Genomic DNA, 14,259 nt, shown 5'->3' with positions numbered 1-14,259 from the left:
AGAGGAACGCAGCCGACACAGTGTGGCGGTTGTGGAATAACACAGCATCCTGGAGGTCGGGAGAAACGGTGCTCAGCCTGGGGTAAAAAGTGTAACCACTGTAATTTCATAAGGCACTAAGGAAAACATGTCATAGAAGGAAAGTGCAGAGTTCCACACCTCAGGGAGCTGCATTCTGTCTCAAGGTTGGAAACGTCCACAGGATCCGCCCCAATCGTTGTGCATCTAAGGTAAACATCAACATATCCAGTACGGTCACTTCAAAGATCAGGCAAGGACCACTCTGGTTTACGCCTGACACCGGTGCCGAGACGACCTCGATTGGACCATACCAGATGCAGCAGTTAGGCCTCACAGAAGCCGATCTATCTCCTTCACACGATGAGGAGATTTTTGTAACCAATAGTAACAAGTTGACTCCTTTGGCCTCGTTCACAGAAACCATGACCCTTGAAGACGTCTCTGTAGACACCACTATTGACGTATTCAAGGAGATAGATGACGCCCTTCTTTCATGGTACGATGCTCAAGCACTCCACTTTATTCCCCAAGATTATCCAAGACAGATAAACAAGCTCCATGGTCATTGCTCAACAGGCGGCAGTATGGACATGTTAAGTGACGAGCGGAGGACAATGGACTACAAGCAAATCTGGAGGAGTTTAAGGACGTTCTTGTAGAACCTGAGGACTTCAATGAGGGTGCGAAGCTGCAAGCTATTTGGGCTCCACCGATGAAAATCCATCTCCAGGAGAATGTCAAACCCTCGGGGAATTCCTCTTGCATGGTGATCAGACACAAAAGCGATGCTGGATAGTATGGTGCAGCAGGGGTTCAGTGGGGGGACGAGGTAATAGAGTGGTGTCACCCTATGGTGGTTGTCCCCAAGAAAAATGGTGGTGTCCGCATCACTGGATCTTACGAAATTAAACCATTAGGTTTTTCACCCAGCCCATCCTGCCTCTACTTCACGTAATGCTGTCATGGAGATAACCTCAGGCTCAAGGTTTTTTTCTACAATGGATGCCATGCTGGGCTACTGGCAGATACCACTAGCTGAGGGGCCATAGCCAGTGACGACATTTATCACTCCGAGGTCCCATGGACCTCATTTCCACGGGAAATGACTTTTTCCGACGAGGTGACATAGCACTCGCAAACTTTGGTAAATGCGTGAAGGTGGTTGATGCTATCCTCGTATGGGATTCTAGCTACGGAGAACACGTCCAGCGGGTCAGGGAGATTTTGCTATGGTGTCGCCAACACGGAATTACCATGAATCGTAGCAAATTTGTGTTTGCTACCAAATCGGTACAATTATGTGGTTTTGGAGTATCAGCTGGTGGAGTAAGAGCAGACAGTGAGAAAATCAAGGCGATCGCAGAGTTTGCTGTTCCTACCAACATCACAGACCTTTGGTCTTTTTTAGGCCTAGTAAATCAATTGGCAGACTTCACACCAAGCATTGCATCGGCTGCTGATAAACTCCGCACACTACTCACCCCAAAGTACGAATTTGTGTGGACTCCTGAACACCAATCATCTTTCCAGACCGTGAAGCAGGCTCTATCCACGACCCCAGTACTCGCCCACTTTGATCTGGCGCTACCGACAATGCTGCAGACCGACGCTTCCCGCCTCAAAGGACTTGGTTACGTTCTCCTGCAACAACACGGTGAGAAGTGGAGTCTGATCTAGTGTGGATCCCGTTTTTTGAGTGATGCAGAAACACAAGAAGCAGTTTTGGAACTTGAGCTAGTCGCAGCAGTGTGGGCAATGCATAGATATCGAATGTATCTGCTAGGACTACCAATTTACTCTAGTCATCGACCACAAGCCCCTTGTGCCCATCATCAATGAATACACAATCGACCTGCGTTTTCATCGTCTAAAGGAAAAAACAGTGCAGTTTACCTACAAGGCAGTATGGCGTAAGGGTGTGGATCATGCCATCCCTGACTCGCCCTCCCATGCACCAGTTGACGACCCCTCGTCAGCTGTGTGTTGGCCCGAGCATTGGAAGTGTCATCGCGGCCTCGCGGCCATCTCAGAGACCTCGATGACCTACGTAAGGCTGCTGCTCTATGATGCAGTAGCTTTGGTGTTCCCTATGGATAGGAAGAAGGTACCTCCAGCCTTGTGGGATTTTTGGAAAATTAGGGACAGCCTTTCCATAGATGAAGGACTACACGGTGCCTGCATTGTCATCCCTGCAGCAGCCCGCCGTAATGGTCTCTACCGACTCCATGACTCCTACCGAGGTAAAGAAGCTACTAAACGCAAATCCTGCCAGACACTATGGTGGCCGGGCATCACAAGTGACATTGTGAACAATGTACAGTCATGTAACGCATGCCAAACCCTCCTGCCATTCCGAGTCAAGAAGCCTCTGATGTGTGACCCGCCCCCACCCAGGCCTTTTGAAGATGCCTCTAAGTCCCCTTTTCCTACGCTGGCAAGAACGACCTGCTTTACGTAGATCGGCTTTCTGGGTGGCCACACGTTAGAGAATACGGAAGAGACGCCACCACACGTAGCAGTATTAAGTTACTACGGAGCTTTTTCGTGAATGTAGGGGTTCCTGTTCGCCTCCGTTCTAATGGTGGACCCCAGTTTTCAAGCTCGGAGTTCAGGTTCTTTCTCAAGATGTGGGGCGTCAATCATGACAACTCGTCTCCACATCACCCGCAATCGAACGGGCATGCCAAAACTTGTGTTCAACAAGTAAAACAACTTATCATGAAAACTACTACCAACGGTAACCTAGACGATGAAGACTTCGACCGTGGTCTTTTGGAGATATGCAACACGCCCCGTCCAGATGGCAGGTCTCCAGCACAGATTCTACTTGGCCGCCCTTTACGGACGGCGATGCTAGCACACAGTTCGTTTGCTCCCGAGTGGCAAGACGTAGCGGATGATTGTGACGGTCGCCAACTCACCCTCAAACAGAAGTCTGAGCAGTATTACAACCACTCCGTTCGGTCCCTGGCCCCCCTCAGAGTTGGTGCTGCCGTACATATCCAGGACCATGTTTCGAAGCGCTGGGACAAAGTCGGGACTGTATTCGGTGTTGGTCGCCACAGTGACTACCATATGAAACTGCCTAGTGGTCGCTTGTGTTGGCGTAACCGCTTCTTACAGCCACATCACTCATCAGCCTATGATACCACCAAGTCCATGGACATCCCCGAGGCGTCACCAACACCTCAGACGCCGGAGCCGTCAAAGCGTCAAGTTTGCTTTTCCCTGCCACTTGAGGCACCCAGCTGTCAAACCCATTGCCATCGCAGATGTCCTGACCGTCTGGACCTCTAGTCCTCGCCATGCGTTTAGAACATAAGAACATAAGAATGGAGGAAACTGCAGCGGGCCTATTGGCCCATACTGGGCAGTCCCGTATACACCCAACCCCTATTGCTCATATAAGCATCCAACCTATGTTTGAAGCTATTCAGTGTATTCGAGTTAATGATGATATTTGGTAACTTGTTCCATTCATCCACTACTCTGTTTCCAAACCAGTGTTTATCTATTTCACGCCTAAATCTAAATTTGTCTAATTTAAAACCATTGTTACGAGTTCCCTCCTGGTTGGGTAGTTTGAGTACCTTTGTAATGTCCCCTTTGTTTAGCCCTGACTTCCATTTATACACCTCTATCAGGTCGCCCCTCGCTCTACGTCTCTCGAGGGAGTGCAAATTCAGATGCTTTAACCTGTCTCTATACTCAAGGTTCCTAATGCCCGGGATTATTCTTGTCATTCTCCTCTGAATTCTTTCCAAGGATTCTATATCCATTCTGTAATACGGTGACCAGAACTGAACTGAGTAATCCAGGTGTGGTCTCAAGTGCAAGATACAGTTTTAGGATGACCTCACTAGTCTTGTAACTAACACTCCTTTGTATGAACCCAAGTACTTTATTAGCCTTGTTAAGAGCAAAAACAAATTGTTTACTTGGCTTAAGGTTCCTACTTATCATTACTCCTAAATCTCTCTCGCAGTCGAATTTCTCTATGGCATCGTTGTTCATCTGGTATCTGGTTTCCCTGTTTACATCTCCAATACTGAGTACTTTACATTTGTCCACGTTGAATTTCATCTGCCATTTTTCAGACCATTAGAAAAATTTGTTTAGATCTTCCTGTAGTTTTGCAGAGTCCTCTTCAGATTTAATTACACGTCCTATTTTAGTGTCATCAGCAAATTTACTTATGTTGCTGTCTATGCTGATATCTGTGTCATTTATGTATATAATAAATAATAATGGTGCAAGTACTGAGCCTTGGGGAACTCCACTAGTGACGTTGCTCCAATGGGACGTAATGCCGTTAATGCTCACTCGCTGTTTCCTGTCCTATAACCACGCCCTGATCCATTTAAGGATACTGTACTACCTTTGATGCCATGTGCTTCTACCTTTCTAATTAGTCTTTCATGGGGGACTCTGTCGAAGGCTTTGCTAAAGTCGAGATATACCACATCATAATTGTGCCCTTCGTCCACCGATTCGAAAACTGATGAAAAGAATTTTAATAGATTAGTTAGACATGAATGCCCGCTTGTGAAGCCATGTTGGGAATCATTGATCAACTTGTGCTTCCCCAGGTGGTTTCGAATAGAGTTTGAAATAATTGATTCAAGTAATTTGCCTACTATTGATGTTAGGCTGATTGGGCAGTAGTTAGAGGATAGTGATCTATCCCCCTTCTTGAAAATCGGTATTACATTCGCTATCCTCCAGGATTCTGGTACTGCACCTGTTTTTAAGGACATGTTAAACAACTTTGCTAAGGGCATACTAAGCTCTTCCTTACATTCCTTTAATACTCTGGCAAATATCTCATCGGGACCAGGTGACTTATTAGGCTTTAGTTTGTCTATTTGCTTACTAACATCACTACTAGTCACTACTATCTCACTTAATTTGTTTTCTTCACTATCTCTGAATAGAGTCGGTGCCTCGGGTATCATGTTTACATTTTCGGTGGTGAAAACTGTTGAAAAATATTTATTCAAATTATTGCTCATTTCTCCGTCGTTGTCAGTGAGCTCGCCGGTATCTGACCGTATTGGTCCAATCTTTTCTCGTGTTTTACTTTGATACATTTGGTAGAATCCTTTGGGGTTTGTCTTCGCCTCCCTTGCTATCCTTACCTCATTATTCCTCTTGGCTTTCCTTATCTCGGTTTTAACCCAACTCGCCAATACCTTATAATGATCCTGGAGGTAAATTTCGCCATGATTTATCCTTCTACCTTTCGCCTTCCTTTGGCCAATGATGTTCTTTAAATAATTATTTATCCATTTAGGGTCATTGTTGTCTGATCTGAGTTTTTTGTATGGTATGTTCTGCCTTTGTGCATTAAGTAACTCATTATTTAAATTGTCGTGGAACTCGGCTATCTCAGATCTCGTTATCAGGGCGGTGTCATCTGTCAGGTTCACGCCCAAGTGCGACACCCCTTCTCTCAGCTGCCTCTTTAAACTGTCAAAGTTTGCCCTTCTGAAATCTGGTACTCTAGTGGAATTTTCCTTACGTCTGCCCTGAAAATCTAACTGGAATCTAATTTCTTTGTGATCACTCTTTGCAAGTTCGTTCCCTACCTCGACATTGCTAATGAGGTTTTCTCTGTTCAACAGAACTAAATTGAGTATATTACTACCCTGGGTGGGTTCGGTTATATGTTTACTTAGGAAACAGTCCTGGATCGTTTCGAGAAAATCCTCTGATTCTGAGTTACCCGTAAGGTCAGTCCAATCTATTTAGCCAAGGTTAAAGTCGCCTACTATACAGACTTTGTTGTGTATGGAAGCCCTGCGCATTTCATCCCAGATAAGTCTCTCATTGACTCAATCAAGATTGGGAGGCCTATATATTACTCCTGTGATTAATTTTTCCCTACTGTCGATTAATTCTATCCAAATTGTTTCTGTATTCCGCTGAGTTTTTATTTCCTTATTTATTTCACACTTCAGATTATCCCAGACATAGATTGCTACTCCGCCTCCTTTCCTGGTCTGCCTATCGGTATGGAACAATTTGTAACCTGCAATTTGGTATTCGACCGGTAACTCACGTGAGTCTAGGTTGATCCATGTTTCAGTGAATGCTATATGTCGATTTTTTCGGTACAAACTAAGGCCCTAATATCATCCATTTTGTATCTCATACTTCTACTGTTTGCGTAGTAGACATTTAAGTTAGTCGTGTTCTGAGTCCTCCCTTTACCGCGTTTAGGTTTAAACTCCCTGTCTGCTTTAGTTTTGTCATCATTCCTAACACTATTTCCCTGTAATCTCTCACTTTGTTTACCCGCTCCCACTGCAGTCTCCTCCACCCCCATGACCTCATGTTCCCCTAGCAGTTTAAAGACTTCGATATCTTTTGAACTGCCCCTCTAGAGACCCAGCCAGGGTTGCCACCCCCTCCCGAGACAGGTGCACCCCATCCCTAGCATAAAGGTCCCTTCTGCCATAGAAGTTGTCCCAGTTGTCAATGAATGGGACTGATATTGACTTGCAATATCCGTCAAGACGGCCGTTGACACCAACTTCCCTTGACAACCATTCATTGCTAACTCTCCTTCTAGGCACGACACCACATATGATAGGGATCCCTCCCTTAGTCATAATACGATCTATAGCTGTTTTGAACTTATCAAGAAGCTCTTCACTCCTACACCGGCCAATATCGTTGCCTCCTGCACTGAGGCAGATAATGGGTTTGTTCCCATTACCAGACAAGATATTGTCCATCCTGTCAACTATATCCCCCACCCCAGCCCCTGGCAGACACACTCTCATCCTATTTTTATTTTTACTTCTTTTCCCCAGGAGAAGAGATGGAGGTATCTTATAGTCATGTATACTATGTACCATATACAGTATGTATTATGTAGTCTATGTATGTATTATGTACATGTACTATATACTGTACATCATGTATTTATGCAATACTATGTATACCACGCATGTATGTATGTGCCTGCTTGCCGTTATGTCATGATGTTATGTAGAGTCAGCCAAAAAAGTCGTGTCTGCGTTCCAAACCCTGTAAATAGTCGAGCAGGTAGGTCGAAGCAGCAGGGATAATTTGGGAAGGTTGGTAACTGTGAGTTGGGGTATGGGTTGACGAGGACCATACATAAAGGTGCCAATTGTGATATTACACATGATGTAACATCTGTAATATATATTGAAATGTATCGTCAACATAAAACAAGCCTATAACATGTAAGAAGCGTTAGCAGCAATGACAACGTGCTATCCCGCACCCTGCCCACTGTCCTACCACACTCCCTCCCCCGGTAGCAGGGAGTGGAGAACTTATCACGCAATTAACATCGGAATGAAAGACAGAGCGCTGTGTTTTACTGTATGTTTACTCTCCTAACAAAACAGGAAATACAGACCATGGGTGTGTCTAAGAAAACAGTTCAGAGGTGGATCACTAGGTGGCAGGAGGAGGGTTCTCTGACGACAAGACCAAGGAGTGGCAGACCCCGGGTAACCACACAAGACGAGGATGCCCGTTTGCTGGCTGCAGTAGACAACACACCTAAGAAGACAGTAATCGACCTCACCGGAGAACTCATGCTCCCCTGTAATCCTCAAACGAGTAGAAACCGTCTCCACAAGACCGTTATAAACTGCTACGTTCCAGCAAAAAAAAAAAATTAACACAAGCTCACAGGGAGGCTCGGCTTGGATTTGCTTTGGAATACCTTGGCGTCGACCCAATATTCTGGCACAATGTTATATTTACCGATTGTATGTATATTATGTATGCTGTATTATATATTATGTATGTATATTATGTATGTGCTCCATTTATATACATTATTTATTCAGCCTAGCTAGCAGCGTGTGGCAATGTATTTACCATGTCCCACATGCTTAATTAATGTGCCTGGCGACATATGGAAGCTGTTAATGTATCACTTACCATATGCCGCCTAGAGGCAGTTGACCAGCAGACAGGTTGAGGAGCGCTACTCCCCTTGTGTACATATCTCTTATCCAGTAAATAGAACCTACGAAAACTATCCAGGTGTTTGTGTTCGCTCCTGTAGATAGTATTTGATACCCAGAACACGAACATGGCGCAGTGTCTAGTCTTACTGGATAATTACGAGTGAAAGTGCAAAGTTTGTGGAAAGCCGGCTCTCTGCTTCAACTTACAACCGCCCTCCTCGAAGAATTTAGCAACTTTGAGCAGTGTCAGTGACAGTGATTTTTTGTGCAGTGTTTAGTGCATTGTGTGTTTCGTGCCATAAATGTGTGACCTTGTTCTAAAGGATTCCCAAGGTACACGGCATGTTCTGGGCATTTGTAAAGAGTAAAGTTTTTCTCATCCTTCTCTCACCATGTCCAGAGGGTAACTGACGCTCCTAGTCGTCTCCACACCGCCTCACAGCTCGAGGACCCTCATGGCGAGACGCTCTTGCCCGCCCGGCACACACACTCACTGACATCAGCGATTCCCTTATATATATTTTATATATATAATCTACTTATCTGTGTATTTAATTAATTTTTTGTCTGAGATCTTGTTGATACGACGGGCTGACCGGTCAACACTGATTTAAGACACAGTACACAGATGAAGTAGTTATGTCTCGTGTTTTACACAGTCGTGGAGCCGACGCCCGGATGAGTCAGTCGGATGATAGCTCCGCAGAGATGGATGACCAGGCTGACCATGACGCCCCAGCTACCACAACATCGCGCAGCCCTTCACCTCGATATTCAGCGTTGTCTCCAGAGATAATTGCTTTAATGAAGTTTATGAGAGATGAAAGGCGCGAGGATGAAGCTAACAGACGTGTGGCGGATGAACACAGAAGGCAAGCAGAGGCAGAGAGAGACCACCAACGGAGATTGGAAGACAGTGCACGGTTTGAAGCTTTGATATCTCGCCTCACTGTTAACCAAGCCCCTGGCTCTAACACTGCCTCGGTACTGACTAGTTCAGATACCTCATCAATGCTTCCTTAACGCCCCCCAGCCCCACCTAAAGCAGCAGCTCAAACACCGCCCATCTTGAAGCCTGATGAGAATTTCCAGACTTTTCGTGAATGGCGGCGACGGTGGACTGATTATTCTACAATGGTGGATCTCCAGAGTTTGTCACAGCCTAAACAACTCATCCAGCTGCGTATGTGCCTGTCCTTGGAAACTCAGCATGTCTTAGAACATACGTTGCAGGTACCTCCGACCTCTTCGTTGTCTGTAGAGGAGGTACTGGACATTCTACAACGGCACATCAAAGGACAGCAGAATGAAGCTCTGCGCAGGAGGGAATTGCTTAGCTGCAGACAGATGGAGGGCGAGACTTTTGACGCCTTTTATGTACGACTCAAGAGAGCCTCGGAAGAGGTAGATATATGCTCATTGCTCAGGTAACCACCAGCAGTGCGAGGAGACCCAGTTGAAGCAGGTGATCCTGATTGGTGTTAAGGACGAGGAACTTGTCCAACGGCTCACCTCCCTCGACTCTTCCTCTTCTCTCAAGGATGTGTTGACGATATGTCGCTCCTATGAGGCTGCCAGGTGTGCCACCTCTGCCATCCGAGCTCCCCCTACAGCTGTACGCGCTGTGTCCCGGTACAAGAAGGACAAGAAGTCTACTTCAACGCCTTCGCCCACCACGCCCACGCCCGGTTCATTTTGTAACAACTGTGGTAAGCAGCACGGAACACAGGTGTGTCCAGCTGCTGAGTCTACCTGTAACAGTTGTGACCGTAAGGGCCACTGGTCACTCACAGTGCCGTGCCCAGCTAAGCACGTCCAGTGCAATGTGTGCGGTCGTCTGGGCCACTATGACAAGTGTTGCCTTACCAACAAACCCAAGGGACAGCGTCGGCGGAAGCTTCAGCGCCCTTCCACCAGTGAGGGCCGCCCACAGTCTTCCAATCAGAAGCATGACAACCCTGGACAACGCTCGAGCCATATTAGGAATGTGTGCTCCCCCTCACGTCCCAGGACCAAAGTCCCCCAGTACATCAGCGTCATAGTGACCTACGGGGGTATGTCATCCCGTCTTCAGATGTTGCCCGACACCGGCGCTGATGCTACAGTCATTGGTCCCCAGCATTTGCAATGCTTGGGGCTCTCTCCAAGTGATCTAGGACCGCCTCCCAAGGATCTCCGCTTCACGGCAGATGGTTCACAGATGGCCCCAGCCCTAGGTTCACTCCAAGCACAAGTCACCTTTGGCAACAGGTCGTGTCAAGCCTGGATTGATGTGCATAATGGTGTCCCGACTCCTTTGCTGTCCTACAGACATTGTCAAGAGTTGGCCATCATCTCCCAGGGTTTCCCCAAACCTATTCTTGAAGTAAAACACTCCAACAGGGTGCAAGAAGGGAGCAGCAACGACCCTGCTGCTGCCCTACCCCTGCCATCTTGCCAGTGACACCTCTCCTTCGGATGCTCGGAAGTACTTCCTGAAGGGATTCAGCAACGTTCTGGTGACCAAGTCTGCTCTGGAATTCAAGCCTCTCAAGAAGATCGTAGGTCCCCCCATGAGGATCCACTTGAGGGACGACGCGAAGCCCTTCGCTATTTACACCCCTCGACTGGTCCCCCTGGCCTTCCGTGAGGCGGTCAAAAACGAGCTGGACTCCATGGTCGCCCAAGAAATTATTGCACCAGCCGGTGATGACCCGTCTCCATGGTGTCACCCTATGGTAGTCGTCGCAAAACCCAAAGGTGGTGTTCGGATCACCACTGACCTCTCCAAGCTCAACAGCCAGGTGTCTCGTCCTGCCCACCCTTCTCCCACGCCCTTTGCAGCTATACGCAGTGTGAACCCGAAGGCGCGCTTCTTCACGACGATGGACGCCCTGTGTGGATACTGGCAGATAGAGCTTGCCGAAGAAGACCGACCACTCACAACTTTCATCACCCCTCATGGACGTTACAGTTATTGCCGTGGCCCCATGGGATTCGCCACTACAGGAGACGCTTTCTGTCTTCGAGGTGACATGGCTCTACAAGGTTTGGCAAACTGCGTGAAAGTGGTCGACGACATACTCGTGTACGATGAGGATTACATGGATCACCTCTGCCGTATCTACGAGGTATTCAACAGGTGCCGGAAGCACGCGGCATCACCCTAAATGCCGACAAGTTTGTTCTGGCAAGCTCTTTAGTGGACTTTTGTAGGTACACCCTCTCAGGGAATGGTATCGTAGTTGACACGGAAAAGGTCCGCGCCATCACGGATTTTCCCACCCCTGCTAACCTCACCAACTTGAGGTCCTTCATCGGTCTCGTCAACCAGTTAGCAGAGTTTTCGTCGGACATCTCCGCAGCTGCCCAACCACTTCGCCCCCTGATGAGCCCAAAGAGGACATTCCTGTGGACCCCCGACTACGACAAGGCCTTCCAGCAAGTGAAACAGGCCCTGTCTAGTCCACCTGTCCTCGCCACGTTTGACCCAGCCTTGCCGACGGTTCTGCAGACAGATGCCTCACGCTTGTACAGTGTGGGATACTCCCTACTGCAGGATCATGGTGGAGGGCAGTTCCGGCTCGTCCAGTGTGGCTCGCGTTTCCTCTCTGATACCGAGACGCGCTACGCCACTATTGAGTTGGAGCTGTTGGCTGTGGTTTGGGCGATGTCCAAGTGCAGGTTTTACCTCATAGGCCTGCAACACTTTCACCTTGTGACCGACCATCGCCCGCTTGTTCCCATCCTCAACCACTACAAGCTGGACGCTATTGAGAACCCTCGCCTCCAACGTCTGAAAGAGAAGCTCTCGGCGTACATCTTCACAGCAGTGTGGCGTGCCGGTAAGGAGCTCTGCATCCCTGATGCCTTATCCCGCTCTCCTGTCAGCCGCCCTACTCCAGAAGGCCATGTGCTCGACGCCGACCTCGCTCTTTCCGTCAGGACTGTGGTCACTCTACACGCCGTCCAATCCCTTCGTTCGGGCCTGTCACCAGATGACGACAAGGCAATGGAGGACCTTCGAATAGCGGCCCGAAATGACCCTTCCTACGTCCGACTCGTCGAGTGTGTGAGGAACGGATTTCCTAGCAACCGCTACGATCTTCACAACACCCTGCTCCCGTATTGGAAACTCCGCGATGAACTCTACTGCGATGGAGACCTTGTTCTGTAGGGAGCATGTGTAGTTGTCCCTGCTGCATCACGTCCCCACGTCTTGGCTCGCCTTCACGACAGTCACCATGGAGCTGAGGCCACCAAACGACGTGCACGACAGACTGTGTTCTGGCCCGGCATCAACTCCGACATCTCCAATGTTGTCCGTGCGTGTGAAGACCACCCCACCGGCCCCTTTGAGTCTGTGTCGGCCGACTTTTTCTCTGTGTCAGGAAAGTCCTTCCTTGTTATCGTCGACCATCTCTCTGGTTGGCCGGTTGTCATCAAGTGCGGTAATGACACGACGTCTGCCGCCACCATCAGCAAGTTCCGCCACTACTTCCGTGATGTGGGCGTTCCTGTACGCCTGCGAACCGACGGAGGGCCTCAGTTCACAAGCCGGGACTTTGCTGTGTTCCTTGACCGATGGGGAGTCCGGCATGTGTTGTCATCGCCCCATTACCCGCAGTCCAACGGCCACGCTGAGGCTGCTATCAAATCCTTGAAACACCTCATCCTTAAGGTGGCCCCTTCTGGGAATATTGACTGCGAGGCCTTCGACCGGGGTCTTCTTGAACTCCGCAACACACCTAACTACACCGGACGCTCCCCTGCCCAGGTTTTGTATGGACGCCCCCTTCGTTCTTGTGTCCCTGCTCACCCTCAATCCTTCTCCAAGGAGTGGCAGGCCAAGACAGAGGATTGTGATCGCCGAGCCGCCGAACGTGTTCAAGACGTCGTCGCCCGCTACAACGCCCACGCCCGTTCTCTCCCCAGGTTGAGTGTCGGCACCCAAGTCCGTGTTCAGGACCCGACCTCCCTACGTTGGGACAAAGTAGGCGTAGTCATGGGTCTCGGTAGGTCACGGGACTACCAGGTGCGGTTACCCAGTGGTCGTGTGTGGTGGAGGAACCGCCGTTTTTCCGCCCCGTAACAATGCCTTCTGCTGACCCCGCCACCAGTGTTGAGTCCCATACCCTTCCCAGTGATCAAGTCCCTCGACGCTCAGAACGGATCCAAAAGAAAAGGTCCGCTCAAGACTTTGCTATGAGCGCATAGGGGGGAGGGAGGTGTATGTATATTATGTATGCTGTATTATATATTATGTATGTATATTATGTATGTGCTCCATTTATATACATTATTTATTCAGCCTAGCTAGCAGCGTGTGGCAATGTATTTACCATGTCCCACATGCTTAATTAATGTGCCTGGCGACATATGGAAGCTGCTAATGTATCACTTACCATATGCCGCCTAGAGGCAGTTGACCAACGGACAGGTTGAGGAGCGCTACGCCCCTTGTGTACATACTCTTATCCAGTAAACCGAACCTACAAAACTATACAGGTGTTTGTGTTCGCTCCTGTATATAGAACTTAATACCCAGAACACGAACACGGATGAGAAGAGCTTCTCATCAGTTAAAGCCAGAGCACGATACTGCTGGCGACCAGTTAAAACACGATACAAATATATGAACATTGACGAGAGAGCTACAAGTGGTCGTGTCACTGTGGATATGTGGGGATGGGTGTGGGCATACGGACCAGGGGAGCTGGTGGTGTTGGAGGGGAGATTCACGAGTGACGACTACATTCACATATTGGAAGAGGTCTTCTTAACCGCTCTCCGAGCGATGGCAATTCTTGACCCGGAACCAATTATACTTGTGCAGCCCAGTCCATACATGCAACACTGTCAACTTGTGGCTCGATCAACATCCTATGATTCAACCTATAAACTGGCCACCCAAAGGTTGTGACATAAATCCCATAGAAAACCTATGGACTATCATAACTCGCAACCGGGATGTTGGCGAAGAACGGAGCCGGGAAATTGTAGAGCGACGTGCTAATGAAGTGTGGGAACGACTGAGACGCCGCCCTAATAAATGCTTCAATCTTGCGGAGTCCATGCCAAAGAGCATTAATGAGGTTATTAACGCACATGGCGGCTGGATATCTAATTAGACTCTTGTGTTGGTCCTTTAACTTTATGTCAATTGTAAATGCATAAACTACCTGACTACACGTTTTCATATCCTATATATAACTTTCGAGTGGAAATTATTGGGAATAACATGTCGGGTAATTGGGTTATGGCCAACATTTATCAATACCTGTCTCTAAATGTCTACATG

General features: G+C 48.2%; 2 protein-coding genes across 2 annotated transcripts; both read left to right on the top strand.

Annotated features, from left to right (window-relative positions):
* Positions 1–1,101: 1,101 nt before the first annotated feature.
* LOC121878668 lies at positions 1,102–2,479 on the top strand. The gene is made up of 2 exons (XM_042384991.1): positions 1,102–1,675; positions 1,824–2,479. The coding sequence occupies exons 1-2, from the start codon at positions 1,102–1,104 to the stop codon at positions 2,477–2,479; spliced, it is 1,230 nt and encodes a 409-aa protein (XP_042240925.1).
* A 167-nt stretch (positions 2,480–2,646) lies between these two features.
* LOC121878675 lies at positions 2,647–3,318 on the top strand. Its single transcript, XM_042385004.1, has one exon. The coding sequence runs from the start codon at positions 2,647–2,649 to the stop codon at positions 3,316–3,318; it is 672 nt and encodes a 223-aa protein (XP_042240938.1).
* Positions 3,319–14,259: the final 10,941 nt, after the last annotated feature.

Source organism: Homarus americanus, unplaced genomic scaffold (genome assembly GCF_018991925.1).
Source record: "Homarus americanus isolate GMGI-L3 unplaced genomic scaffold, GMGI_Hamer_2.0 scaffold1016, whole genome shotgun sequence".
NCBI classification, from domain to species: domain Eukaryota; kingdom Metazoa; phylum Arthropoda; class Malacostraca; order Decapoda; family Nephropidae; genus Homarus; species Homarus americanus.
The sequence above is the reverse complement of the archived record's forward strand: the minus strand, read 5'-3'. Positions and strand labels throughout refer to the sequence as shown.

Bases quoted from the DNA above. Each gene is read 5' to 3' on its own strand.
- LOC121878668 (XM_042384991.1), top strand. From the start codon at position 1,102: ATGGACCTCATTTCCACGGGAAATGACTTTTTCCGACGAGGTGACATA. The intron at 1,676-1,823 runs GTGAGAAGTGGA...AATTTACTCTAG, and splicing joins CGTTCTCCTGCAACAACACG to TCATCGACCACAAGCCCCTT.
- LOC121878675 (XM_042385004.1), top strand. From the start codon at position 2,647: ATGTGGGGCGTCAATCATGACAACTCGTCTCCACATCACCCGCAATCG.